Source organism: Chinchilla lanigera, unplaced genomic scaffold (genome assembly GCF_000276665.1).
Source record: "Chinchilla lanigera isolate Chin_1 unplaced genomic scaffold, ChiLan1.0 scaffold00103, whole genome shotgun sequence".
NCBI classification, from domain to species: Eukaryota; Metazoa; Chordata; class Mammalia; order Rodentia; family Chinchillidae; genus Chinchilla; species Chinchilla lanigera.
Genome location: NW_004955504.1, coordinates 36,911 through 64,804, shown reverse-complemented (window position 1 = coordinate 64,804; position 27,894 = coordinate 36,911). Strand labels below are relative to the sequence as shown.

At 42.4% G+C, this 27,894-nt stretch overlaps 1 protein-coding gene across 3 annotated transcripts in view; it reads right to left on the bottom strand.

Annotated features, from left to right (window-relative positions):
- The window catches only part of Sdha (succinate dehydrogenase complex, subunit A, flavoprotein (Fp)), a 29,569-nt gene extending 1,703 nt beyond the window's left edge, over window positions 1-27,866 (bottom strand). Inside the window, exons 1-14 of one of the 3 annotated variants that reach the window (XM_005406985.1) lie at window positions 27,719-27,866; window positions 19,979-20,065; window positions 18,416-18,577; window positions 15,867-16,010; window positions 15,160-15,324; window positions 13,818-13,966; window positions 11,145-11,269; window positions 9,545-9,713; window positions 8,206-8,401; window positions 7,125-7,296; window positions 5,368-5,486; window positions 2,144-2,255; window positions 1,850-1,980; window positions 536-649 (exon numbers count right to left, since the gene is read on the bottom strand). In XM_005406985.1, coding sequence (XP_005407042.1) covers window positions 536-649; window positions 1,850-1,980; window positions 2,144-2,255; window positions 5,368-5,486; window positions 7,125-7,296; window positions 8,206-8,401; window positions 9,545-9,713; window positions 11,145-11,269; window positions 13,818-13,966; window positions 15,160-15,324; window positions 15,867-16,010; window positions 18,416-18,577; window positions 19,979-20,065; window positions 27,719-27,781 — 1,908 coding nt within the window. In that variant the 5' untranslated portion in view covers window positions 27,782-27,866. Of the gene's footprint in view, window positions 1-535; window positions 650-1,849; window positions 1,981-2,143; window positions 2,256-5,367; window positions 5,487-7,124; window positions 7,297-8,205; window positions 8,402-9,544; window positions 9,714-11,144; window positions 11,270-13,817; window positions 13,967-15,159; window positions 15,325-15,866; window positions 16,011-18,415; window positions 18,578-19,978; window positions 20,093-27,547; window positions 27,658-27,718 lie in introns of those variants that run through there. The other 2 variants (XM_005406984.1, XM_005406986.2) reach the window with 2 other exon arrangements.
- Between the last annotated feature and the right edge of the window lie 28 nt (window positions 27,867-27,894).

The following is a 27,894-nucleotide window of genomic DNA, read 5'->3' as shown; positions in this document are numbered from 1 at the left end:
CTAGGCTGGTCTTGAACTCACAACGATCCCCCTGCCTCTGCCTCCCGAGTGCTGGGATTACAGGTGTGCACCACCCCGCCTGGCAAGTTGTGCCCTTTTCTGCATCCTGCAAGCCAGGGATGCTAAAGCTGCGCCATCTCTGCTAGGCTCCTCAGCAGCTGCTTCCTGGTGGTCCAGACACTGAGATGGGAGGTAAACGTGTCTCTTGGCTCCCTGAGCTCCAAGTAGGTTGCTATAATGGCTGTCTGTGCCCCTCCAGAGTCAACCATCTCCTACTGGCCACCAGCCATCAGATCCTTGGTATCTACCCAGTAGCTTTCAACCAGAACATGCTACAGGAGCTGACCCTACATTTAGGCTCCTCTGAACCACTACAGGCCCTGGACTCTGTTTCCTAAGGACACCTGCCTCATGGGATGTCCTTTCTGGTGGTATCTCAAATCTGAGAACAGCTGAGTTAGGTCTGGGCTGCTTTTCCCAGCTGGTCATTAGCAAAGGCCTGAGTGCAGAACAGTTCACACGCATGTCCACATACCTTCCCGGTCTTGATGTCCACATAGGAGAGGGTATGCTTCCTCCAGTGCTCTCCAAATGGCCTCTTCTCCTGCCCCTGGATGGGCTTGGAGTAATCATACTCATCAATCCGTACCTGAAATCAGAAATGCACCCACTTCTTACCATTCCTCCAGGTCATTGTCAGAAAATGAAGCAAACATTAAAACCATGCCCAAGAGGTGAGCACAGGAGGTGGACAACTAAGTTCAGGACCTGCTGAGGGTCTGCGGGTTTTGTAGTCTGCAGTGAGTCTACTGTCTACTTCTACATATTCTCATACAACTCCATGGGTGAATATTGGAATTAGGTATTATTTATATACCTAAAACTTTATGAAACAGTTTATCTCTGCCCACATCCTGAGAGATTTTCCCAACTCTTTCAGTTGTTTATTTAAATGTTTTAATTATAACAATTATATTAAAATGTAAAAAACTCTTAGAGCAGCTAAATGCTAGTAAGGAAAATGCTGCTTGAGGTAATATGTAAGAGCAAGAGCCTCTTCCAATAAAAATCAGAGACCCAATACTTGGCTGTTTCTGCTGAGTGAATGTGGGGTAAGCAGAAGAGAGGCCTTTCTCCTTTCCTGGGGCCAGTGGGGTTGCCACACAGCTCCTGAGCTGTATATGCACAACCTTAAGATGAGCTTCCCCAAGGTTCTGGGTTCTGCCCTACACCTGAAGCCTGTTCATCTCAGCCCAAGAGCCAATCCTAGACAAGCTTCCAGCCTCAGTCCACACTTGGAAACATGTCTGCCATTTCTGCTTCATCTACCTGGTCATATCAATAAAACTTCACAGTAAATGGAAACCACTCCTGGTAAACCAACTTTGTTGTCTGTGTCACTCTGCATTGTACTGGGCCAAAGTCTCTGTCTGTTTCACAGGAAGTCTAACCTTTCAGCTGAAGCATTCCTCCTGACCTTGCAGCCATACCCCAAGCCCTCTTCTTGTGTATTCTGCCATCATATGAGAATCCTAAGCCAATGTGTGCTCTGCGCTCACTAGTCCATCTGAAAAGGGTTCTGATCCCTTTCCCAACTCATATCTGGTATGAAGTGATTACCTACCCTGCACTGGAATTCACTAAGTTATCATTTCCTAGCCATGGGACCCTTAGCCCATTGAGAACCAGTCCTGTTTTGCTCAGGTGCTGATCCAGAACAACCAAAAGGTCACACTGTTCTCAAGCCAGTGAGAACAAAAGTAAAAGTTACAGGGGAAAATTAAGTGTAGAATGCAGTGCCTGGGTGGCAGCCCTAGGACAGCACCAGGTACACCCTATCTCAATGCACCTTGTAATCTTCCCTGGCATGGGCACCTCGTGACTCCTTCCGTGCTTCTGCTCCATAGATGGTCTGCAGTGCACAGAGCATCAGGTTCTGCAGCTCCAGGGTCTCCACCAGGTCTGTATTCCAGACCATTCCTGGGGACACACAAGGACCCAAGAGAAGTGGAGAGGATTGTGACAGGGGTCTGGCCCTACAGCCATGATCAAGGCCACCCAGACAGCAGACATGAACTCAGCCAGGCAAACAGGCCCAACATGAAGCCCTCTTCAGAGGGCAGGCCCCACCCTCTTGGCTCACCCCTGTCAAATGTCTTCAGGTGCTTCAGGTCTTCATAGAGCTGGCTGATTTTCTCACAGCCTTCTTGCAGCACGCTTCCCACACGGAACACCGCAGCATGATTCTGCATTGTCTGTTAACAGTATCAGTGGTAAACTTGGAACCTCCAGGAGCCACGCCACAGAACTGTTAAAATCCTTAGACTAGTTTACCTGCATTTCATTTTATGTTAACACATTTATATCAACTAAACAGATAAACTTTTAGACTGTGTGTGTAGTTCTTTCTGGCAGTAGGGGGACCTCCTGACACACACCAGCTAAGTGCTCTACCACTAGGCAATATCCCTAGTCATTCCATTTTAAAAAAATTTAGTATGTGACACACTAAATTGCCCAGGCTGGCCTTAAAACTTGTGACACCCCTGCCTTGGCTTCCTGAGAAGCTAAGATTTTATAAGCATGTGTCACTATATCAAGCTTTTGAATTTTAAAATGTAATTTTAAAACTTTAAAAAAAGTTTCCTTTTTTTTTTTTTTCTTTGTCTTTTTGAGATGGTGTCACTATGCAGTTCAGGCTGGCCTTGAGCTCACTTTGCAGCCCAGGCTGGGCTCGAACTCACAACGATCCACCTGCCTCAGCCTCCCAAGTGCTGGGATTACTTGGGTGTGCCACCATGCCCACCTCCATTATTCCATTCTGTGCAGTACCTGTCTCTAAACAATCTGCTTACATCACCAAGAGAAATGTTTTACATATCTGGCACCACTTTCTGGAACACAGCTGACTCTAGATGGACTTCCTCTGAAGCAGGATGTTCTGGATGGTACTAACTCAACCAGGAAATTGCTAATTCCCTTATATGGCAAGATACAGCAGCCCCACAGACCTCAGCACACCTGGTTCTCTGATAATTATGACACAGGTCTGTAGTACCCCCTTGCGATACAAAGGAGGATGTACTTAGAGGATGCAGTGGGCAGTGGCAGCTGCAGAGGTGGGTCAGAGGGAGAGGGAAGAGCAGAGGCTGGAGATCCTTAAGGCCTGGCCCTTCCCAGCTGTTGGTTCTCTGTTCATTGTGTTAACTCCTCACATTCAAATGTCTTTACAGTTTATGTCCACAATACATGTGCCAGGAAATAAACCTCAAGTTCACAAGTTCACTCTGCTATGCTGAGAAGTCAGGTGCCCCCTGATGTGTGGTCAAGTGCACAGGGCCACCTACTGAACAAGGTCCTCCACTCCCTCTCTACTCGAAGCATCACGGCATGGATACTGGCCTTCTTGTGGGCTTTACTTTGTTCCACTGACCCAAATGTCTCTTCCTCTACTGATATCAGACTAATGCAGCTTTAACTGGGAGACATTCTAACATTCTTTAGACTGATATATAATTGTAAAATTGTAATGCACACTATCCCTAATGGTTTCTTAGGACAAGTGATAAAACTGTGTCACTGTACCAGAATTTGGTAAATATTAAACATCCTTTCATATCTTGGATTTTGTATTTTTTGCTTGTACTGTGAATAACTATTGACTTATAAGAAAACTGGTACTGAAACATTAAAAGCTACTGGTTTCTACATGAATATTTTAACAACACACCTTTTACTACCCTGTTTTTCAGTTTATACCTTGGAGTTTTATGTACAAGTAAAGACAATTTTGTTGATTCCCTTCCTATACACATCTCATTTCTTCGATTCTTTCTATATAAGCTACAGACAGCATCAAAATTACTTCCTCCACAGAACTGCATCTTTCTTGAAAAGAGGGACTCTTAGCTGTCTGTTGGGTGACTGTAATTCCAATGGTGCCTGTACTCAGCACGTTGGAGGCTATGCCTTTTGGTGAGAAGTAATGCCTTTAGTATGTCCATCTCAAAGTATCGCATGGGTTTTCTGTCTCCATATCCAGTGTGGGGTTTCACCAAACACAGTGACTATACCTGTCCCAGCTGGCTTCTGCCCCAATACTAGCACCTACTAAGTCCTACTGACTATAACTCAGTCCACTTCTGTGCCTCATTGGTGCTATTTTTCTCACAAAGTCTCCTGAAGTCCAGTCCTTCCAGAAGACAGAAGCACACAGACCTCTGAGCAAGATGAGGAGTAATCTTTGTTTTCTTTGGTGTCTGTGCGTGTGTCAGTGGGCCCCTTTCAGAGTAGGATTAAGGAAGGGGTTGGTTTTTTTTTCTGAGACAGGGTCTTGCTTTATAGCTCTAGCTGGCCCTGAATTCTACGTAGTTCAGGCTGGCCTTGAACTTGCAACAATCCTCTTGCCTCAGCCTCTCAAATGCTGAGATTACAGGCATGCACCACACCTGGCAGGGGCTTCTTTTTAGAAGACACCCACATGATGAAATTACCACAAATAACCCCAAATAGAGAGAATTCTCATTAATGGACCAAGAATCCCTGTTTTAGAAGAATTTATTTTCTATTTTACACTTTATTTTTTACTGATCTAAGCCTGTGTTTTCCAATGCAGAGTGACTAACCACATGTAGCTATTTATATTAAAATTGAGATAAAAATGAAAACTGGGTTTCTTAGATTGACCACATTTCAAGTGCTCCCTAGCGCCTGTGGTTGGTGGTTACCGTCTTGGACAGTAAAGGCAGGGAACTTCCTACCACCACAGAAGGTCACCCTGGACAGCGTTGATGGAGAAGGTGAGCCTGTAGCTCCCATCCATGGTCTTTCTCCCTCTTCCTATTTTCTTTAGGTACAGCACAGGGCCCAGAGCAAAGATATTTCCAGAGTGGTTGGAAGCTGAGGTTGACATGACATGGTTAATTCTGTGCAAACAGGATATGAGTTCAGATGCTGTGCTGGGAAGCGTGGCATACAGCTCTCCCTACTGTTCTTCCTTCTGGCTGTGAGACATATGACAGCCAGGGCTGGTCTGAGAATGGATGCGTGGCTTAAGCCTGCAGGAAAGTCACAACACTGAGGCCAAACAACCACTACTTCTGCTTGGATTGCTGACTTCCAGCCTTCTGTGCAGAAAGAATGTACTTTTGTCTATGTGAGGCTTCCTGACCACTCTTATATTCTTTTTTTTTTTTTTTTTTTTTGGTTTTTCTCCGGTACCGGGAACCAAACTCATGACCTTGCGCTTTGCCGCTGAGCTAAATCCCCAGCCCCCACTCTTATATTCTTGAGACAGCAAGGAACATGGGCCTCCTACTGTTTGTCCCACATACTTGTGTGAGCAGCTGGGCTAGCATCTGTTCCTACCTTCTGCATGTTGAGGCGCAATTCTGATGTTCTTGTGCTTCCATCAGCAAATCTTAACTTGTCAAGATTCATGACAGACTCTTCCCCAGCATTTGGTTTAATTGGAGGAACTTTATCGCCTAAAAATAATAAAGGGGGAGGAGGTTAGAATTTAAGATTTTTAAAATTATTATTTTTTTGGTACCGGCAATCGAACTCAGGACCTTGCACTTGCCAGGCAGGCACTTGTGCTGCTAAGCTATATCCTGGCCCTAGAATTTAACTTTTTAAAAACATTTTAGAAAACCAGATGGAGTCTTAGTGACACTCAAATGTGGATCACAGCCTTGCCAGGACTTTGGAGAGTATGGAGCACCCTCAGCCAGCAGTGACCCAGACATCAAACTGAGGAACGTTTATTGACCTGGGCCTAATCTGCAAGGACAAAGACAAGATTTCTGACACATGGTAGGGGTCCAATATGTAATCCTTGAATGAACAAACAGAAACCATGTCTAAACTTAAAAAACTGAATTCTCTCTACTTACAGAATTCTAGATTCTCTAAGTATTCTACTTCTGAATTCTCTCTACTTAGGGTTATGGCACATGGAAACATACTTTTATTAGGAATATATGACTAAACAGTATCTAACAATAAATGATTTATTTCACCAATAAGAAAATGTAATGAAAAGAAAATATCTTCTCAGCAGCATCAAGAGAAGTGCAATTTCAAGGAACAATTGTTTTATGAATCCTATAAGGAGAAAATTGGAACCGCCCACTGAAGGCCACAAAGGAAATTTGAATAAATTAAAAAGTCTTATATAAGAAAAACCATTATTATAAAGATCTTCACTCTACCTAAAGTATTTTGTTTCTGTTTCTTTTTCGAGACAGGGTTTCACTATGCAGTTCAGGCTGTCCTTGAACTCGTTTTATAGCCTAGGCTGGCATGGAACTCACAGTGATCCTCCTACCTCAGATTGGGATTACAGGTATGCACCACCACACTTGGCTATTTCTGTGTAATTCTTGGCACAAGCATTACTTTTATAAAGAATAAAAAATAATACAAATTTCCTTTAAAATGAAAAGATCAGCCAAAACCCATCCTACCCAAGAGATAGGAGACATGATCCAATCCTCTGCTTGCATCACCTCCTCTTTAATGAAGATGAGTTGTGTTTTATTTTACTTTTTTTTTTGGGGTGTGTGTGTGTGTGTGTGTGTGTTTCTGAGACAGGGTCTCGCTATGCAGTTCAGGCTATACTTGAGCTCACTTTGTAGCCCAGGCTGGCCTCGAACTCACAATGATCCTCTTGCGTCAGCCTCCCGGAGTGCTGGGATTACAGGCATGTGCTACCACGCCCAGTGATGCATTTTACTTTAGAACAGACTCATTTTTCTCAGAACCAAGAAATTACATATTCATTTATCCCTACTATTTAAGATATTTCATTGCAAATAAGTAATCTCTACCAGGAAAGCAGCATTTAGTAAATTTTCACTCAAAATAATTTCCTAGTTATGACATTTTAAAGCACAAAATAACAACTAGAAAAAAAATTGACCAAAAAAATCCCTTACCTTCTTAACTGTTAAGACTTCCACCTAGCTTATGTCTAGTCTTGACATCATCAACACAATATCTGGACTTCTCTATTCCTCACTTCTAGAGGAAAACTAGACTACATACTTCTATGAGCACCAAGCATATTTTTAACAACTAATCAAGACTCCTGGATAGCCTGGCTGCTTGAAGAGAACACATACCTGGCCTGCAGGACTCTGCGATGCTCAGGGCACAGGCCCGCCCAAAGACTACCAGATCCAGAAGGGAGTTTGCCCCAAGCCTGTTGGCGCCATGCACTGAGGCACAAGCGGCCTCCCCACAGGCGTAGAGGCCAGGCACAACCTGATCTTGGCCATTCACGTGCTTCAGCACCTAGAGGAAAGATTTCAGATCAGACATGAAGGTACTGGGGTTGACACAGGCTCCGCCACTCCAGAATGGGCATGTCTGCTGTCTCAGAAGAACCTGTGTATCTTCGGCTCCCTCTTTCCCTGAACACTCACCATAATGAGTAAGCCAAAGGACCCCGTGTCCATACCTGTGGCTTCTCCCCCAGGGCCAATGAACCTTAGAACCTCCCTTAAACATCCGATTTGGCCACTATGTGGTCTTGACTCAGACCAAGGCAGTACTGCAGACAGAAAGCTATCAACAGGGAGGAAGGTTGAGAGTTATTTCAGACCCTTCCACTCACTGCTGATCTGTGAAGGGAGAGTAATAATCCTTCCAATCCTGACCAGGAGACCAAAGTGGAGGAGCCAGCTGACATGAAAATATGTACCAATTATAAAGACCACAAACTGACAAAGTCACTGTAAAAATAACAGTACCATCCAGGAGAGTAATAAAATAAAAAAACCTGTTCATGATATTAGATCTATGGCAGAATTAACACCCTATTAATAATGAACTGTTATTACCATGTGAATGCAAACTTAGCAACCTGAGGCTCTGCCTGCCCTACAGAAATAGCAACGTACAATAAACTACCAAGGAATACAATATATACATATAACTATAACTATACCTATATCTGTACCTATGGTTTTTTTTTTGGTTTTTTTTTGATCTTTTTGAGACAGGGTCTTGCTATGCCACTCGGGCTGGCCTTGAGCTCACTTTGTAACCCAGGCTGGTCTCAAAATCACAACGATCCTCCTGCCTTAGCCTCCCAAGTACTGGGATTACAGGCATGCACCACCACGCCCAGCTAACACAGTATATTTTCATCTCTGTTTCTGAGACCTAAGGGTAGCAGAGAGGTGGACCTGGTATCTTCACCTGCCCCTTGTAGTTGGTGGGGATCCCACCCATATTGTAATGGACGGTGGGGAGGACTGGGATCGGCTCCTTGGTGACGTCCACACCAGCAAAGATCATGGCTGTCTCTGAGATGCCAGGCAAGCGTGTGGCTAGCTGCTCAGGGGGAAGATGGTGTAGCTGCAGGTAGACATGATCTTTCTCAGGGCCACAGCCTCTGGCAAAAGAGAATATTTTAACATTAGTCAAAGAACAGCAACAGGAGCAAATGCTCATCATGGAAGCATGTGAATTCAACATTTGTTACTGAAGAAAGTTTTCCCATTATGGTTGCTCTTTCATCAAGTATTCTGTAAACATCTACTATGTGCCAAGAATAAATACAAAAAACCTACAGCCATCAAGCTCTCACTCCAGTCTTGAGGACTAAAATTTGCTATAATTTCCTGGGTAAATCCTCTGTGTCAAATACTCCAAAAAGCCACCCTTTTTTTTTTTTGCTTGTCTTTGTGAGACAGGGTCTCACTATGGAGCTCAGGCTGGCCTTGAACTCACTTATGTAGCCCAGGCTGGCTTCGAACTCACAACGATCCTCCTGCCTCAGCCTCCCGAGTGCTGGGATTACAGGCATGTGCCACCTCGCTCAGCAACTCTTTTTATTTTTATATAAAAACAAAATCTACAGAGGCTACACCAGCAGGCACAGAACATGTGTTATTGCACTGAAGAACAGGCTCAGAGCTGAGCGTGGTAGTACAAAACTGTATTCTCAGAACTTGGCAAAATGAGGCAGAATGATTGCTGTGAGTTTGAGAACAGTTTGGTCTACACAGTGAACTCAAAGCCAGCCTGAACTATATAGTGAGACTCAAAAAAATCAAAAGAACTGGGTCAGGCACTCGGAGCCTGGAGTTCTCACTAAGGGACAGGTAATGCTATACCCCAAAGGCTGCAAACACCTGTGACACAACAATATAACACAACCTTTAAGGCTCACATGCCAACTTCAGGGTAGTGTGTCTGTTTCGCCCACAGAGTAGCTATCACACGCCTCTCTTACAGACCTGAGATGAGAAAGATTTACACTTAACTGGCTAAAACTCCTGAAATATAGTAAAAAAATACCACAAACTCATGGACAGCAGTGAGACGATAACAGGAAATTTTTCCTTTTGGATAGATGCACAAGTGGGGTGCTCAAACTGAAGCTGCACAACCCAGATGTTAAAATGTAGAGGTGACCAACAGGCAGCAAAGAGGAAGTGAAGAAGCAGTGAGCTCATGTGCTGTGTGTGTGCACCCATGTGGTATGTGTACCCACTGGCACACACCCTCATACATCTGAAAGTGAACCACACACCTTCCTTCACGGATCTCCAGAGTCATGGACCGAGACACAACGTCTCGGGATGCCAGGTCCTTCGCGACAGGTGCATATCTCTCCATAAACCTCTCGCCCTCACTGTTAATGAGAATGCCTCCTTCTCCACGGCATCCCTCTGTGATGAGACAGCCAGCACCATATATGCCTGTAAAAAGCCCAAGTCACCAAACAACTGTAAGTGAACACTTGGCCAGGTATATAATTCAAACGCCTAACTCTTTTTCAAGACTTGGGACAGCTGGGGGGACGACACGACAACAATCAACATTTTAATTCAAAACACAGCAACAGAGCAAAGTGAAGAAGTGGTGTAAGTGTGCATAACAAGCACTGAAGAAGCTGACTGAACAAAACAGGTCCAGGAGAAATGGTGTCACCCAGTGATTGAAGTCCATGTGCGCTGAATATCTTGACTTTTTGAACATAATTTTGTACCATGAAAGTGGTAACTACTTTTGGCAAAACAACCAGCTTGGGTAATACCTATCTAAGGCACTCAAATAGCAACAAGGACAGAAATTACTATTGTCATTACTTACACTATTTGCTATGGACTAGCTGCTGTATACACTTTAGCTCACTATGTTCTATGAGGGCCCTGGGTAATATCATCCCCATCCTCAGAAATAAGTTAATTAAAGCTATGTAATTGAGTCACACAGCTGGAGAGGCCAGAGTCCAAATTCAAACCTAGTCAGTACAGTGTGGTCTATACTTGTAACTATGACTGAGTCCTTGAATGTCACGAAAAATGAGTAGCGTCAAGTCTCAAATTTGAACAAAAGACGCCAATAAGTAAATAAATAAATGCATATGATTTCTTTTAAGTTAAAACTTTCTTGAGTACATGAAAGATTTTTTATGCTTTAAAAACAAGAATGCTGATTGTCTCTTATCTACCTTTCTTTTTCCCTAGCTTCCATGGCATTTTTGGGTGATTTGTTTCCCAAATGTTTTGAAAGAAGCAAAAGAAATGGAGCTCTCCAAACAGTACTTCATAGTGGACATCCAGAGGCTCAGTGACAGTTTACTGGATAATAATAACAACAAAAAAACTCTCAACAGATATGTTTCATCCCTGCCAGGGACCTGAAGGGAAATACTGTCACAGGAAAGGCAAAGAGCTCTAGTTCTTCAGCACCACCTTTTCAGCCTCCTTAGCCCCAGGTCAGAGCAGCAGCCCAGGGAGTATAGGACCAGTCACCTCAGCCTACCTTCCGCAGACTCACTTCAGGACAACTCCCCCTAATTCAGGACTGCAATGGTCACTCTGTTTTAAAGCTTCTGACTCCACACTTGCATCCTCAACTGTGTGATGGCCCAAGAAAACCTCATCTCCCCCATGATGAACTCCCTCTCCCATCTGTCACAGCTGCATCCTAACTCCACATGTTTTAGTAGTGGGTCCTGATGTTTTCTCCACAAACCGAATCCACCCCAAATTGTCTTCAATCAATCAAGGAGAAATCTTCTTGAGGACCACAGTGTCAGTACCTGAAACTGTTGAGAACTAAATAGGCACCACATGTTTACAAGACACCAATGAGTCCAATGCCAGGCACAACACATGTCCTACCTGTAGGGTGGAACTGCACAAATTCCAAGTCCTGGCAGGGAAGACCAGCCCTGGTAACCATGGCTGTGCCATCACCAGTGCTGGTGTGGGCAGAGGTGCAGCTGAAGTAGGTCCGCCCATAGCCTCTGGAATGACAAGAGTACAGTGACTACATAGCAGCAAATGCCAGGTTTCCTGACTTGGGGGACCACAGAACCTACAGAGCAGCTTCAGGTACCATTTGCATACACCTATTCTCTATGCACATGCTTGTGCATATACCACATACAACATGGGAGGCCATGCCTGTGGACACTGTGACCTGGGGTGGGGCCTAGGGGGACAGAGAAGGGAAGCTCACTTGTACTGTGGTATTTTATGCCATTTAAATGATTTCTCTGGAAAGTGTATTTTATTTCTATAATGAATTTTTTTTTTGGGGGGGGTCTTTTAGAGACAGTCTCTCGCTATGCAGTTCACAACAATCCTCCTGCCTCAGCCTCCTGAGTGCTGGGATTACAAGCGTGTGTCATCACACCCAGCTTATAATGAAAATTTTAGTATGTCTGCTTTTAGACTTTTTTCTTATTTTTCTTCCCCCCAGCTTGCTGAGGTATGATTGATAAAACTTTTATGTGTAGAAAATGTCTATTATGTCTTGTAGCTATATGTCCCTCCAAAGCCCTTTGCGGTCATAATGGGGTTTTTTGGAGGTGGCTGGTTCTCAAGTGTGTGATGCTGGGATCAAGCATGTGACGCTGGGATTGATTCATGGTGCAATGGTAGAATTAAAACTGCCCAGTCTGGGTATGAGTGCTAGCTGCCCTAACGATGGGTAGCCTGGACAGGATATAAGGGGCAGAAAGAGGGTCACAGTTTTCTACATGCTGCCTTTGCTGCCTTCTGCCTGCCATGAACTGTTTCTCCTCTGTGATAACCCTTTGCCATGCCACCTTGCCTTGGAGCCAGCCAACTATGGACTAAAACTTCTACAAACTGTAAGCTAAAATAAACCTTTCTTCCTTTAACTTTGGGTATTGGGTTATTTCATCTCAGCAATGAGAAAAGTAAGTAAGACAGTGTCCAACATGATGATCCACTGTGAAATGATACCACAATCAAGTCAGTTAACATCTAGCACCCCACATAATTATTCTTTTTATGTGGTGTGGACTGTTAAGCCTCAGTAAATTCTAGTTGTATGTATATTATCATTACCATAACCAGTATGCTGTGTGCATTTAAGTCTCAAAACTAATTCATCTCATGATTTAGATATGGACCTCTAGCTAATCCCCCACATCACCTAGCTTCTGATTTTACTTTTTCTGTTTTTAATTTTTTGATTTTATACACAAATAAGACCAGTTAGTATTTGTTTTTTTGTGCTTGGCTATTTCGCTTAGCACAGTGTCTTCCAGGTATATCCACATTGTTTCAAATAGCAGAATTTCCTTTTTACTTATGGCTAAAATATTCTCTTTTTTTGGTACTGAGAATTGAACTCAGGATCTTGCGCTTGCCAAGCCACTGAGCTACCTCCCCAGCCATGGCTGAGTGTTATTCTAATGCCTAAATATACCACGTTTTCTTTAGCCATCAATAAATAGGCTGAGTGCTTATCTAGGTGACAATGAATAATACTATAATGAACATGGGCATGAAGGTAACCCCAGGATGTGTAGGCTTCACTTTGGATACACACCCAGGGGTGAGACTGCTGGATCATACGGTAGCTCTATTTTTAGTTGTTTGAGGAAATTCCACAGTACAATGTACAGTCTATGAAAGTTCCCTTTTCTTTATACCCTCATCAACATTTGTCATCTCTTGTCTTCTTGCAATTAGTTAGCCTCATAGGTACAAGGTACTATCTCCTTGTGGTTTTGATTTTAATTCTCCTCATTGGTGATGTTGAGCACCTCTTCATAAACCTGTGGACCATGTGTGTGTCTTATGTCTATTCAAGCTCAATGCCCATTTTTGCTATTTGGTTGTATGAATTCATTATATATTTTGAATATTAACCTCTTACTAGGCATATGATTTGTATTATAATCTCCTAATCTGTTGGCTCCCTTTTCATTTTGTTGACTGCTCCCTATGCTATATAGGAATTTCTTAATTTTATTTCATTCTGTCTTTTTGAGCTATGCAGTTCAGGCTGGCCTCGAACTCACAACAATCCTCCTGCCTCAGCCTCTTGAGTGCTGGGATTACAGGTGTGAGCTACCACGCCTGGTGGAAATTTCTTAATTTTAAAAACAGTAAAAATCATAGTGTATAAAGTACAACTTAGTTATTTTTAGCAGGTGCACAAATAGGATGTTTTTATTATAGGGGCCAGTATTCACAGTAGTGATGAAAGCCAGGAAGGTGACACCAGAACATGTCTTGTGACTCTCTAGGCTCTTTCCTCAGCTCAGAGCAGGAGGGCAAACCATGTGACCCTCAGCGCCCTCCTGCTCCACCCAGGTAACAGACTCCAATACGACTGAGGGGTGCACTGTGTTCCTGCTATCTCTATTTCCACAAGATGAGATGCCAAGGCCTGGGAAGATCACTTCCCTCCCAAGGTCTCACCAAGACCCATGTCTGAACCATTATTCTATAATACTCATATTTTTATTAAACAAGTCCTGAAATTCAAGTTTTCTATAAAGAAACGAAGAAAAATAAAAATCATATTCATACCCAGTAGCAACAACAGTATTCTTCGCTCTTATGCGATGTATGGACCCATCTTCTATGCACAGAGCAATCACACCACGGCATTCCCCATTTTCCATCAGGAGATCCAAGGCAAAATACTCTACAAAATAGCTGGTATCATATCGCAGAGACTACAAGAAAAAAGATCCCACCTTTTAAACTGAATTTAGGGTAAGTGTTAAATCAGCAAACACTTAAAATGTGAATGGCTAAACCATATGAACACATTAAAGAACTTAATTAAGTCTGTTAATAGATGACATAAGTCTAAGGAGATTCTGTGGTTGAAACAGTCACAAGCTGCACCTCACATTGGAGTCAACGCCTATGACACTGTAAAAGCACAGAAAAGTATTCTGCTTTTAGCACTATATGGGAAATGTACGAACAATGCAAATACCTGACAATGTGTGTCAGAGAGAATACAGCAGGCTCTGGACTGCTCTTGTTGGCAACACATGCCCTATTTTCACATAACCTTCAGAGGCATTCCAGCTCTCCTGTGGCTACATGTAACACAGAATTTGGTACCACAGTGAGGTCAGGGTCATGACCCAGACCACAGTTACTGGACACATGTGGCAACTTTATTAATGAAAAGAAAACATTCATTTCAGCTTCTCAGTTACCAGCCACAACTGCAATGGCCACATAGGGCTAGTGCCTGCCTAATGAGATAGTTCAAATAACCCCATTTCCAAGCTCACAGCAGTCAACAGTGGACAGTACTCCTTGTGCTGGTCTAACGGCCCCTGAATGAATTCAAGTGGCCCTTGGAAACCTGGGCCAGCCCCCATATGACAACTCCAGGACAGGCAGGTCCTGCCACACTGTCAATGTATTCAGCCACTGGGAAGCCACTGGTATTCTACCACTTAACCCATCCATCTACAAAAAACAGAGTTCAGAACGTTGATGATCTGGCTATACCAAAGTGGATCTGTTAACTGCTGTCCCTCAAGTCATCCTCCAGTTTTAAAGCTAAGTATTAAACCCAATGAGTCAGTCCAGGAACTCAGAAGTGGTGGAGGAAGCATATCTGCTGTTCCCACACTTGAGAGTGCAATGAATCAAAAGGTCCAACCTGGTATGCAACAATCACTGAGTCAATTTTCCAAAACAGAAAGAGGAAACAATGTATAGTTTCTCATACCATGCCCAATAATTGCATATAAACAATTACTGTATGTGTCTTACAGTTATTCTCTATTGCTTTTTAAGCAACATCTGGGCTGACTCCCTGCTGTCCTCTCAGCCATTCCCTTGGTTACCACAGGCCTTGACTGACAGGACCATGCCCATGTCCTGGACGCAGACACCTTACCCTGCCATACAAGGTGTGCAAGAGTGAGTGGCCAGTCCGATCAGCCACACAGCAGCATCGGTGAGCCTGCCCACCTTTCCCAAATTTCAGGCTCTGCCCACCAAATGCACGCTGGTAAATCCTCCCATCTTCAGTTCTGCTAAAAGGCATGCCATAATTTTCTAGCTGTGAAACAAGAACAAAAAGCCTATTACCGTAAAGAAGTAAAGATATCGGGTTGATTTTCCCTAAACAACTTTAACACATATCTATAAAATCCAAACTAACATACCATGTGAAAAAAATCAGTACTTCAGAAAAATGTTTCCTAGTCAGGCAAAGTGAACACTTAAATGGAAAGTTTTCCCTGTTGGCTCAGCTCATTACCATTCTTTCCTTTTTTTCAAATCTTTTTGAGACAGGGTCTCGCTATGCAGTTCAGGCTGGCCTTGAGCTCACTTCATAGCCCAGGCTGGCCTCAAACTTGCAACGTTCCTCCTGACTCAGCCTCCCAAGTGCTGGGATTACAGATGTGCACCACCACGTCCGGCTCATTACCATTCTTTTGGCTCACTAAATGTACATCAACTCTTTCTACTTTTTCTTTTTTATAGTACTAGGGATCATAGCCTCCTTTCTATCTTTTTCCAGGATTTTTTTTTCCAGGACTTTTTTTGTATTACGAACAGACCATTCATGAGAAGATCCAAGAGCTTCCAGTACATTACCTCAATCACAGAGGCAGGGGCCTGCTCTGTCATGTAATGGATGGCATCCTGGTCCCCCAGCCAGTCAGAGCCCTTCACAGTGTCATAGAAGTGCCACCTCCAGTTGTCTTCTTCCATGTTCCCCAGTGCAGCATTGATTCCCCCCTAGAAACACATGCATTTCCTATAAGCCATGACTGGGGCTCCATTTGCATCTTCTAGGCATCACCTCCCCACAATCTGATTTGGGTCCTTGTGCAGTGCATCTCTGTGAGGTTGAGGGACAGCAGGCAGGACAGGTCCCAAGCCATGACTCTTTCCCTGACTAGCCTGGGTACTTAATCTCCCTCTGAAGTGGAGATGACACAGACCATTTAAGGGCCTTCAAGAGGCCTGAGGAAGAGGGCACAAACGCACCCCACATACTTATTAGGCAATCTTACGAAATGTTTCTGATAGCAATTGTAGGCACGTGACATGCACCCCACACCTTACTTCCTTTGGCTATATGTGGAGAGTACCCTGTCTTACCTTTTAAGGAACCAATGAATGTGGCAGTTGAGGGACAAATGAAACTCTTATCTTCTTCTTCCCCAATTTCAATTCCTACTCTTTAGATACTTTCTTTTCCTAACAGCACATTGATTATGATCTGAGCTTGTATTCCAAGGGCTTACAGGTTGGATGTGTGGTTTTTCCCAGTGTGATGATGCTAGGAGGTGTAGGGACCTCTTGTCCCCTTGGAAGGGACAGAGGCACTTCTTATGGGACCTTGGGTAGTTTTAGCTAGAGTGCCACAAAAGAGCAAAAGTGGCCCCTCTTGTTCTCTGGTTTTCCTGCCTCATCATATAACCTCTTCTTCTCACATACACACTATAATGCTATTCATCATGATGGGATACAGCCAAGGGAGCCCTCACCAGAGGCCAAATGCATGCCTGATCTCTTTGCCTTTCAGCCTCCTGATCTTTGAACTTCACAAACCTCTTTTCTTTATATAGCATCAGCTTTGGACATTTTGTTACAGCAACAAAAAATAAACTAATACACATCATATAATTTCTATCTCTTCTTTCCAATTGTTCAATTACAACATTTGAGTCAAGCAGACTCAGGCTGGATTCCTTACTAAATATCACTATGCCTCAAGGTCCTCAGTTACGATCCCTTTCACCTTTCAGTTAGGATCATCAGTAGCACAGAGCAAAAGACCCCGTGACAGAACAAAAGTTAACTTTCTTTCCATCCTCCAACCCCTCCAATTACAAATCCAAGATGATCCTGATAATAAATGTGAAATTCCACAGTAATAGCAAAATCCAGAGCTAGCTGAAATAAAAGAAAGGTATAGCATGGCATTACACAATCAATACTAGCTACTATGTAACTATTACCATCATGAAAACCAGGCTGCAGACTAGTCTCTGAGACATCCCAGTTATCTCTGTAAACTCCAGTCCCCCACCTACTTTTACTCTTTCCTTGGTTAAATCTTCCCAAGAACTGGCACTCAAGCCAAGTTATGCTCTTTCCATTCCTTCTCACTCATGTGTTGCCTTAACTCATGTGTTGCCTTCACACATGAGAGTAGTTAGCTACTTTTCCTTGTAGATCATGATTATTTCAATGGCATATTCATTCTTTTAGCTTACAACAGCTTTAAAATAAATTATCTATGCAGTGAAGTGCCTGAAGCCTGTGCTGGAGGCTGTTACTGAGATTAGGTGGTGCTGGTTCCTGAAAGTCACTGTATACCCTATATTCTCTATGAGAAAACAGTCCAGATACCAGGACAGTCAAATGTGACTTTGGAATGCTACCTGTACACATGGTTGGTGTTACCAACAGCAAGTCAAGAATAAAAGAAAACCTTAAAACCACTACAGTTTTTTTTCAGCTCATTTGTATCTTCTCTACATCACAGCCACTGTTTTTGTATCCTGCATGTCCATGCCATTATCGAAACTCATAGCCATCCATCCCTAACAATTGCTGTAGATCTTTGGTGGCTCCCAAAGGCCATGTTAAAGGTAGTCTCCAGCCCACAGTGCTATTGGGAGGTGCTAGACCTTTGGGAGGGGGCCTCATTGGAGGTTAGGCCACTGGACGTGTGCTCTTGTCTGTCTGTCTGTCTGTCTCTCCAACTGCCATGAGGTAGATGGGTCTTCTCTATCACATGCTCTGTCATGGTGCCACTACGGACCCAAAACAACACGACAAACGACCACAGACTGAAACCTTTGAAACCATGAGCCAAAATAAACTTCTCCTCCATCTGTGTTGGTTATCTCAGATGTTTTATCACAGTGACAAAAAGGTAACCAACAGAAGAGGTCCATCTTCTGCAAGCATATTTCAAACCAGGTAAGTGCTGCGAAGGAAAGTGAACCACAGTGGGAGAAGGGTAGCAGGAGGGACGGTCACATGCTCCAGCCCTGTAAGGTTCCCAAGGAAAAGACTCTAGGCAGTGACTCCGAAGTAAGAGTAAATTGAATGGGTGCTAACCAATGTGCAGTGGGGCAGAGGAAGCTTTATTATATAGGACATGAGGCATCAACACTTTGTCTCACCTGTGCTGCAACAGTGTGTGACCGGGTAGGAAAGAGCTTTGTAAGGCATGCAGTATTAAAGCCTGCCTCAGAAAGGCCAAATGCAGCTCTCAAGCCTGCCCCTCCAGCGCCTACCACAACTGCATCAAATTCATGGTCCACTACTGGGTACTGAGTTGAAATCTGAAAAAGAAAATTCAGCTGTTAACCACATACTCAACTGTGCCAGACATTAAGGGTTTAGTCACTGCAGATTAGCCTGAAGAAAATCAGCTCAATAACGAAAAGAAATGAGCAAGTGCTATGCAGAGGATTTGTATCCTGCCCCAGGGCTGAACACAGACATACAGTATCAGCCTCATGTGGAAAAGGGACCAATATTCAGATTTTATGAATGGCAGACAGTGTGCTCTAAAGACCAGGAAACACACCATTAGGTGAACCAATGCTGAAGACTGCCATCTGTCAATTCTGCCAACCAAAGCAGAGGAAAGCAATAATCACTACTCCTAGAGCTGGGTGTGGTGGCGCATGCCTGTAATCCCTGTCGCAAAAAGACAAAAAAAAAAAAAAATCAATATTTCTGCTCTAAATATATTTTTTTTTCCAAGTATGATCTTTTCTTTCCGTATCCCTACCCATATTCAGACATGCTTAAACAAATCTATGCTTAAAATGTATCAAAGCTAACTAGATTTCTTGTTGAAATTGTACAGAGTTGCTTTTGTTTAGATAAGCACTCTACATATAAAATTCACCTGGCTGTGGGCCACAGCCCTGCATCAGACCCATCTGCTAAGTACCTGATTTTTGACTAAGAAGGTGTCAAGTAGTGTCCAGGAACTACTGTGAGCTTATAAAATAAGAATTTGTAAGCAAATCTCACTTTTTTTTTTTTAAACACAGAACAGAACATATTCACTAAACAGGAAAAACTACACTTAGGTAGCTATACAATCTTATTCTTTTTTTTTTTTTTTTTTTGAGACAGGGTCTCACTATGTAGTTCAGGCTGGCCTTAACTCACTATGTAGTTCAGGCTGGCCTCAAACTCACAACAGTCCTCCTGCCTCAGCTTCCTGAGTGCTGAGATTACAGTCATGTGCCACCATGCCTGACTACAATCATATTCTGAGTGGAGATTCCATCAGCCATCACAGTGAATACTGTTCCTTTTTACTTACTTGATTTAAAATCTAGACTACAGATTAAGAGCTAGAAGCAAAAAATGCTAATATCCTTGTTTGTATTTGTAGTACAATTTTTTTTTTTTTGAGATGGGGTCTCATGTGTAGTTCAGGCTGGCCTTAAAATCACTATGTAGCCTAGGTTAGTCTTGAATTTGCAGCACTCCTCTAGTCTCAGCCTCCTGACTGCTGGGATTAGAGATGTGCACCACCACCACCATGCCCAGCCAACTAAGGATTACTGCACTAAAAACAATTTAAGCACGGAATAGATAACCACAGGAATTTTTCCATAGATATGTGCAATACTCTAACACATTAAAGTAAACTGGAATAGATTATTAGTCATCTAAGTCAAGAAAGCTGCTCATAATGAAGCAGATGGCCATAAACTTACTGAATCTGAAACTTTAGCAGATGCCTTCTTATTCCCGTCAACAGTGAAATGAAAGCCACGGGCCCGAGTTTGGAAGGCTGCTAGCCACTGGTGAGACATAAATGATGGTAGTGTCTTAAAGGAAAAATGGAAGCAGAAGGGCACAAGATTAAAATTGTCCTTCTAAATCATTAATTTTCTGTGTTTCTTGCTCCTCTTGTTCTTCTGAAGTTCCCCTGGGGCCCTCACCCTAAAGGGCAGACCCAAGTGCTAAGTATTAGATATTAGATATTAGATCTCTAGATAACTACATCCCAACTTGGCACTCAGGGAAATGCCTTCTGGGTATACTAAGCTTGTTTCTCAATAGGGCACTCAGACATGAAAAAGGCATTTTCTCTGCAGTATTTGTTTATTTTCTAATGGTAAATAGGGTGATTGAACCCAGGGCCTCATGCATGCTAAGCAAGTGCTCTACCACTGAGCTTACATCCCCAAGGCTCTCTCGACCCTCCGTTTTAAGATAGAACCTCGCTACACTACCTAGGCTGGCCTAGTGGTCCTCCTGCCTCAGCCTCCTGAGTAACAGGGATCACAAGCTTATGTAATCACAGCTAATCTGCAGCATCCTATTTTACTTCACTTCACAGAGAATGGGAAAGACATCTACGTTTCACTGTAGTTTTATAAATAATAAAGCATTCTTATTGGCTCCATCTTAGTCCTTACACTGGAGCTTTGGATGTCTGAGACCTGGCAGCCGTTGGAAAAAGCACTGGACAGCCTATTGTGAAGTGAGCCCCTGCATTTTACGACACTTAGCAAAGGCCGTCAAGCTCAGAGGAAGAACTGGTGTTATCTCCTCACTCTGCAACTGGGCCTCAGCCCACATTTGGCTTCAGCCACTCAGCTCTCACTGTCATGTCTCTGGTGCTGCTACCTCTGCATGACTCCCTGCCTTTTTCCTGGCAATCCCCACAACTTACATCTCTTCTTAAATGTCTTGTCCCATAAATATTTACTCAAGAAGACTGGCTGTTAGTGAAATTGTGGCCCACTGTAAGACAGAACAACATTCTTCATCTGCTAAGGCTGGCCTGCTATTGGGGGATATGGTCTCTATTTTGCTGCCTGTATTTTAAAAGACCAAAATCAAATAGAGAGACCAAGAAACATCCTAAAGAATGGTTTTAACCACTTACCATTAACTATTTAAATACAGTATGACCAAAATTGCATTTCTTGTTAACTTTTATAAGAAAATATACAAGAAATATAAAAAGAACAATTTTATCAAATATATTTAGTACAAGAACCGACTAGCTGCAATGGTACCTGCCTGAGTAATGCTCGGGATAGGCAGTACATAAACACATGTGCTCCCTGAGTGACACTTATGGTAAACTGTTAAGTGGTTAAGATTTAAGAACACTTAGCAATTAGAAGAGGGGAATGAAAGAGGTCTTCCAGTATTCTGCAATTTGGAAGAGACACTATTCTGTGGGATGAAAGAAAAATTCTGTTAAGTCAAACAACTGGACTACAAGGAGAATTTGGCGATACAAAGTGAACAGACTTCCTGTGAGGTGCAGGGGCTCAGACCAGGGCTGAATGGCTAGACTTCCTCAGGCAAACACAGAGTGGGGTTTCTACCCCAGGATCTTCTACTTCTAAGCCCCTAGTTTGGCTGACACAAGCATCTTTAAAGAAGAAAAACTTTCATAGTTCCAACTACAAAGGAGTTGCTTGGATTTTTAAGTAGATTACAATTGATAATGTCAGCTTCAATTGTGCAATCTCAAATCCCTATCTTTGATTTTACTGACAAATCAATTTAGGCTTTTCTTCTTTCAGAAAACAAATGAATGAATTCTTTGCAGTATTTGGGATTGAACAAAGGGCTTTTGCACTGAAGTATATCCCCAGTCCCACCACTCTACACTTATTTTGACAGAGTTTTGCTAAGTCATGAAATTGCCTAGGCTGAGCCTGCACTTGCAACCCTCCTGAGCTCTGGAACTATATAATGCATGCATTACCACGCCTGGCTCAGAAAAGAAATATAAAAATGTAAAACAAACAAGCAAGCAAAAAACCTTTTTCTGCCTTTATATAATTTTTAAATGTTAAAATAATATTTTAACAAGGAATTAAGTCATGGGCTAGAGATGTAGCTGAGTAGGACAGTGCTTGCCTAGCTCCATCTTATCCCCATGCACTGTATCTAAAACTGCTGAAACATAAAATAGCTAAAACACTTCTTATAGGGAACTTGTACCTGTACAAGATATAACTCGATTTTTCTTTTACCATTCCCTTCCCCTCTCCTCCCCATTTATAAAAGCTTCGTTTTCATTTGAGATATAGACATAGGCAAGGACTTCCTGAACAGAACCCCAATTGCACAAGAAATAATACCAAGAATCAACAAATGGGGTCTTATCAAATTAAAGTTTCTGCACAGCAAAAGAACAACCAACAGAGTGAAAACCTACAGAATGGGAAAATTTTTTTCCAGCTACTCCTTGAACAGAGGACTAGTATCTAGAATATACAAAAAAAACTGAAAAAGAATTAGGCCTCCCAAAATAAAAGACCCAATCAAAATACAGCTTGAGCATTTGAAATGAACAGACTTCTCCTAAGTGTGAACAGCTAACAACTACATGAAGAAATGCTTAACATCTCTTGCCATTAGAGAAACGCAAATTAAAACAACACTGAAATTCCATCTTACTTCACAGAGAATGGGCATTATCAAGAAATCATATAATAACAAATGCTACAGAGGCTGTAGGAGGACAAAGAAACCCTTGTACACTGTCGGTGGGAATGTAAACTAGTACACTTGTGGAAATCAATATGGAGATTCCTCAAAAAACTAAAACTAGAAATCCTATTTTACCCAGCTATTCCCCTTCTAGGTTCTTCCCTAAGGAGTTAAAGACATTTTACAGTAATACATGTATACCCATGTTTATAGCACTGTAATTCATAAAAGCTAAATCCTGGAAGTGTCCTATATGTCTATCAACAGATAAATGGATAAAGTATACTATTTATACAGTACACAATGGAGTAGTACTATTCTGCCATAAAGAAGGAAAAACTTGAGTCATTTGTAAGAAAGTGGATGCACTCTGAGACCATGTTAAGTTATCACAGTACAACCATGGCAGGGTACAAAGGATGAGAGATTTACTCAAGAGTCAATGTCTAAAGGCCCAGATGGACTTCCCTTAACTGAGACCCCCTCATAAAGACAGCCTCAAACTGAAGCTTCTGTGGCTTTTCATTGACAGAACCAAGAAGCAAGGATAAAGGACAAGAAAAGGATGTCTGTGCAGGAATTCATGTAGGGGATAGGAAAGACAGAGGGATGTCATGGTTGTCTTTTACATGACTGACTTTAGGGCCAATCTAAGTGATAAATTGGAGTTTGGGGAAGAGGGGGCCAGAGCATTCATTCTTTTAGGCAATGAATTTGCATCCTACTTGGACTTATAACCCTGTAGGCTACCTTTCAATCTCTAACCATGCACTCCAGGTGGTTTTGGATGTGTGGCTCCAAAAGTCCCTTTTTCTGCATATCCATCTCATACATACCTCTGGCAAATGCCCCCACAATAAGTGAAAAAAGTCAGACATGTAATTTTTTTTTTTTTTTCGTCTCTTTAAGACAGGGTCTCACTCCGCAGTTCAGGCTGGCCTCAAACTCACTTTGTAGCCCACGCTGGCCTCGAACTTGTAGCAATCCTCCTGTCTCAGCCTCCCAAGTGCTGGGATTACAGGCATGAGCCACCACATCGGGCCTGTAGACACACAATCTTTAATACCACATGCTTTCTCATATAGGAAACCCATGTTATAAATGAAGGGCAAAATAAAAGATAATAGGAAGTAAAGAGATAGATCTTTTGCAACTGTGAAAGGGACCAAGAAATGGAGGGAAGGGATGAGTAAAGGGAATTAAGATGTGTTATATACATGTATTCACTCCCCATAAGCAATGTGATCATTATGTACTACAAGCATGTACTAATAAAAACTGAAAACGAAAAAAATTGAAAACCTCAATATTGGCTAGAGAAATAGTGGTAAATACCAGGGGTCAGTGAAACTATTCAGGTGTGTTCCCACTGCTAGACACAGTGGTCTATTCCTTTTCATTTATAAGCTTTCTGTATTTATTGCTTTTTTTCTTTTTACAAATGTGTACCTATTTTCATTTAAAAAGTAATGCTTATTGTTTTTTAAATAGGGATGTTTAAAATACAAGTTATATTTAGCTCAGCGGCAAAGCGCCTGCCTGGCAAGTGCAAGGTCGTGAGTTCAGTTCCTGGTACCGGAGAAAAACCAAAAAAAAAAAAAAAAAAAAAAAAATACAAGTTATAGGGGTATCAACCACAGGCTGTGAGCTATAAGCCTGGGCTCACCAGCCTACAAGTGTACCTCAGAGAATTCTCATTTACCCCAAGGAGAAAGTAAAGTTCAGCAGACTGACTTCCTTACTACCTAAAGATCCTTGGTTAAAATTCTGAGAGACTCCAAACTAATATTAAAATCCTACTCATGTATAAAAATTGTCAAATTTTCAAATGAACCTGGTAAAACAGAATGCAAAAGAAAAAGCCACTGGTGGTATGATGATCCCAAAGTGAAACAAAACATTACTACTAATGCAACTCTAGATGTACCATAAAACATTCAAAACTATCTATTCAAAGGAAGTGACTTATCCTGTAATATTATTTTGTATATTTGTCCTAACGTTTAAAACTTCATCAGCAGTGAATAGTTAACAAGCAATACACTTAAGGGTCTTGGTGTTAATTTTACTCTGGATTAAACTACTTTACAGTTTTTGAATTGTATCACTAGGGTCATGAAAAGGAAGGCAAACTAGTAAAGTAGGAACTTGAAAGCAGTTGTAATACAGAATAACCAGAGGATTGACTAAAATGAGATTTTAAAACATTCTACGCAGACTTTATCAAAATTATTGACATTTCTCAGGTCTTTGTTTCTGCTAATGTAATTCTCTTGTTCCTTGGATAACTCTAGTTCTTCAGAGGAAAAAGTGAATATTAAATGCTAATATTCACTGCCTGGGGACAGAATTTCTACAGGAAAAGCTATCTTCACAGATAAAAAGACTTCTTAAAAACTCAAGACCATATTTTTGGAGGACTTACTTGCAGTTCAGTTTTGCTATCTCTATCTTGCCACTGTATTTACAGGTTTGTAACCAAAGGAGTTGTGAAGCTCTATGAAGATAACCCAGGTTAAATGCTGGCAGCCAACAGCTGATAAAATTAAAGGTTGAAAAAGGTACTACTAGGCCATGAGGAAAGGAACAAGATTCATGCACCCTGACTTCTTGTTCTTAGAACCTTATTTATTCTCCCTAGAGAATTCATTTTCACCTACAAGTTCAGAGATAGAATTTTTTTTGGTTTGGCTGTTTTATTTTTAAAAGTTGTCATACATAATGATAACACTTATCATAGGGAACTTGTACAAGTTATATCTTGTACAAGTTCCCTATACAACTTGACTTTGACTTTTTTTTTGCCATTCCCTTCCCCTCCATTCCCCCTTTGTCCCCGTCATTTATAAAAGCTTTGTTTCCATTTTTTCCTTCCACTCTTTTCCTTTAAAATCTTTTCTCTTCCTTCCCCCTCCCTTGCTCCCCTCCCCATTTGAACATGTTCTTCCTACTTCTAATATCTAGCCTCTATTTTGCTCATTTACCCTTTCAGTTTCTCACACAAAAGTAACAATGAGGTACTTAAACTTGTGTCTCATTTATTTCACAAGATACATCCATTTATCTAAAAATGTTTCAAGTTTATCCTTCCTTCTTTATGACAGAGTAGTACCTTTTAATGTCAGCAGTAATACTGGATATAAAAATCACTTTTTCTTTATTCATTTATCCATTGATGGGCATATGGGCTGTTTACAAGATTTAACTGTTATAAATTGTGCTGTTATAAACATGGGTATACATATATCATTCTGGCATGATGCTTTTAATCCTTTCAAGAAGATACCTAGAAGGAGACTAGCTGGGTCAAATGGAATATCTAGTTTCAGTTTTTTGAGAATCTGCATACTGATTTCCACAGAGGTTGTACTAATTTACACTCCCACCAATAATGTAAAAAGAGTTCCTTTCCCCCCATGGCCTCACTACCATTTGTTACTGATTTCTTGATAATATCCACTCTTTTAGGAGTGAGATGGAATCTCAGACTTGTGTTTCACAAATGATCAGTGATGTTAAACAATTTTTCATATATGTATTTGTTGTACTTCTTCATCTTAGAAGTGTGTCTATTCATTTCAGATGCCCATTTTCTTTAAATTTGGAGGACTCTGATTTTTTTTTTTTTAGTTCTTTATATATTCTAGATATTAGTCCTTTGGGGAGTAGCTGGTATAAATTTTTTCCCATTCTGTGGACTGTCTCCCCACTCTGTTGGTGGCTTGTTTTCCTGTACAAAAGTTTAATGTGATCCCAGTAGTTGATTCTTTGTAATATTTCCTGTGCTGTCAAGGTTTTGTTCATAGTCTTTGCCTATGTCTTCTACCAATTCTAGCAGGTTGTTTCTGTTTTAATATTTAGATTTTCAATCCATTTCAATTTTAGTTTAGTGCATAGTGAAAGATATCATGTGGAAAGCCAGTTTTCCCAGCACTGTATATTAAAGAAGTTATTTTCTTCCAGTGAAGGTTTTTTGGCCCCTTTGTCAAAGATATGGTAGCTGTGCTTGGAGTTGTTTCTGCATCTTCTATCCTGTTCCACTGATCTTTGAGTCTGATTTTTTGCCAGTACCATGATGTTTTTATCACTATAGAGCTATAATTTTTCCATTCCAGTCTTGGTACACAGGGTCACCTGGCACCAGCAGGGAGAAATGGCACACCATTCTGCTCCAATCCCAGCCTTAACCATCTACTGTCAAATCCTAAGAAACAGGTTCCTGCAGCGTGTTAAGAGGCCACAGGTTTTCTGTTTAAGGATGGCTGTTAACTAATTTTCACATTTCACTGAACGTAATGTTAACATCTCTTTTCCAAAAAAGAGAAAATTGCAGTCATAATTGCGAGCCTAACGCAAATCAGCACTCTTCAATGCCTTGACTCTTATCGGGACTTCTACTCAGTAATCAAATTGTTAGGCAGGTGGCTGGGCCGGTTCACCTAAAAGAACCAAGTAACAAAATCATTCGAATTCAGTTTGTTTAAATAAAATTCTAAAAGATAGACGCTAAATATGTGCAGGGCGTATTCAGTCACCATCAGATAGCGAAGGTTCTGGGAGGGTAAGCCCGACCTTCACCCTGCCGAAGGCTCCACGCCCAGCTGGAACTCCAGCGCAAAACGCGTCCAGCTCCCCCACCGGTCAGCGTGCGTATGCCTCCTGGTTTTTAGAAACTCCACCGAGGCCACCACATCCTCAAACACAGGTTCCTCACTTGCGCCCCGCCAGCCCAGCCCTTCCCGCCCGTGACCTTGGCGAGCGTGCTTCCAGGCTCCGGCCGAGCGGGCCAGGGATTCCGCGGGGCCGCTGCGAGTCGCTACCTTCACAGGGACACGGTGCATCCGGAACGCAGGGCTCCGCGGCCCAGAACCTTCCCAGCCCCTCCGAACGGACAGGGGTCGCAGGACTCAGAGCAGGCTCTGCGGGCCCCGCCAGGGGCTATCTAGGCCCGGGTCTCCGGCACGACCTGCCCTCCCGTGGCTTCCACTCACCGCCCGGGACAACGCTAGGCGCCGCGCGCGGAGGAACCGCGAAACCACTCCGACGCCTGCCATGTCCGCAACGTCCTGCCAGAACCACGCCGGAATACGCCTGCGCACCACGCCAGGCTCGCGACCAACTCAGTGGATCCCGCGCCTGCGCGTCCAGCTTCGTCCCCATGGACCGG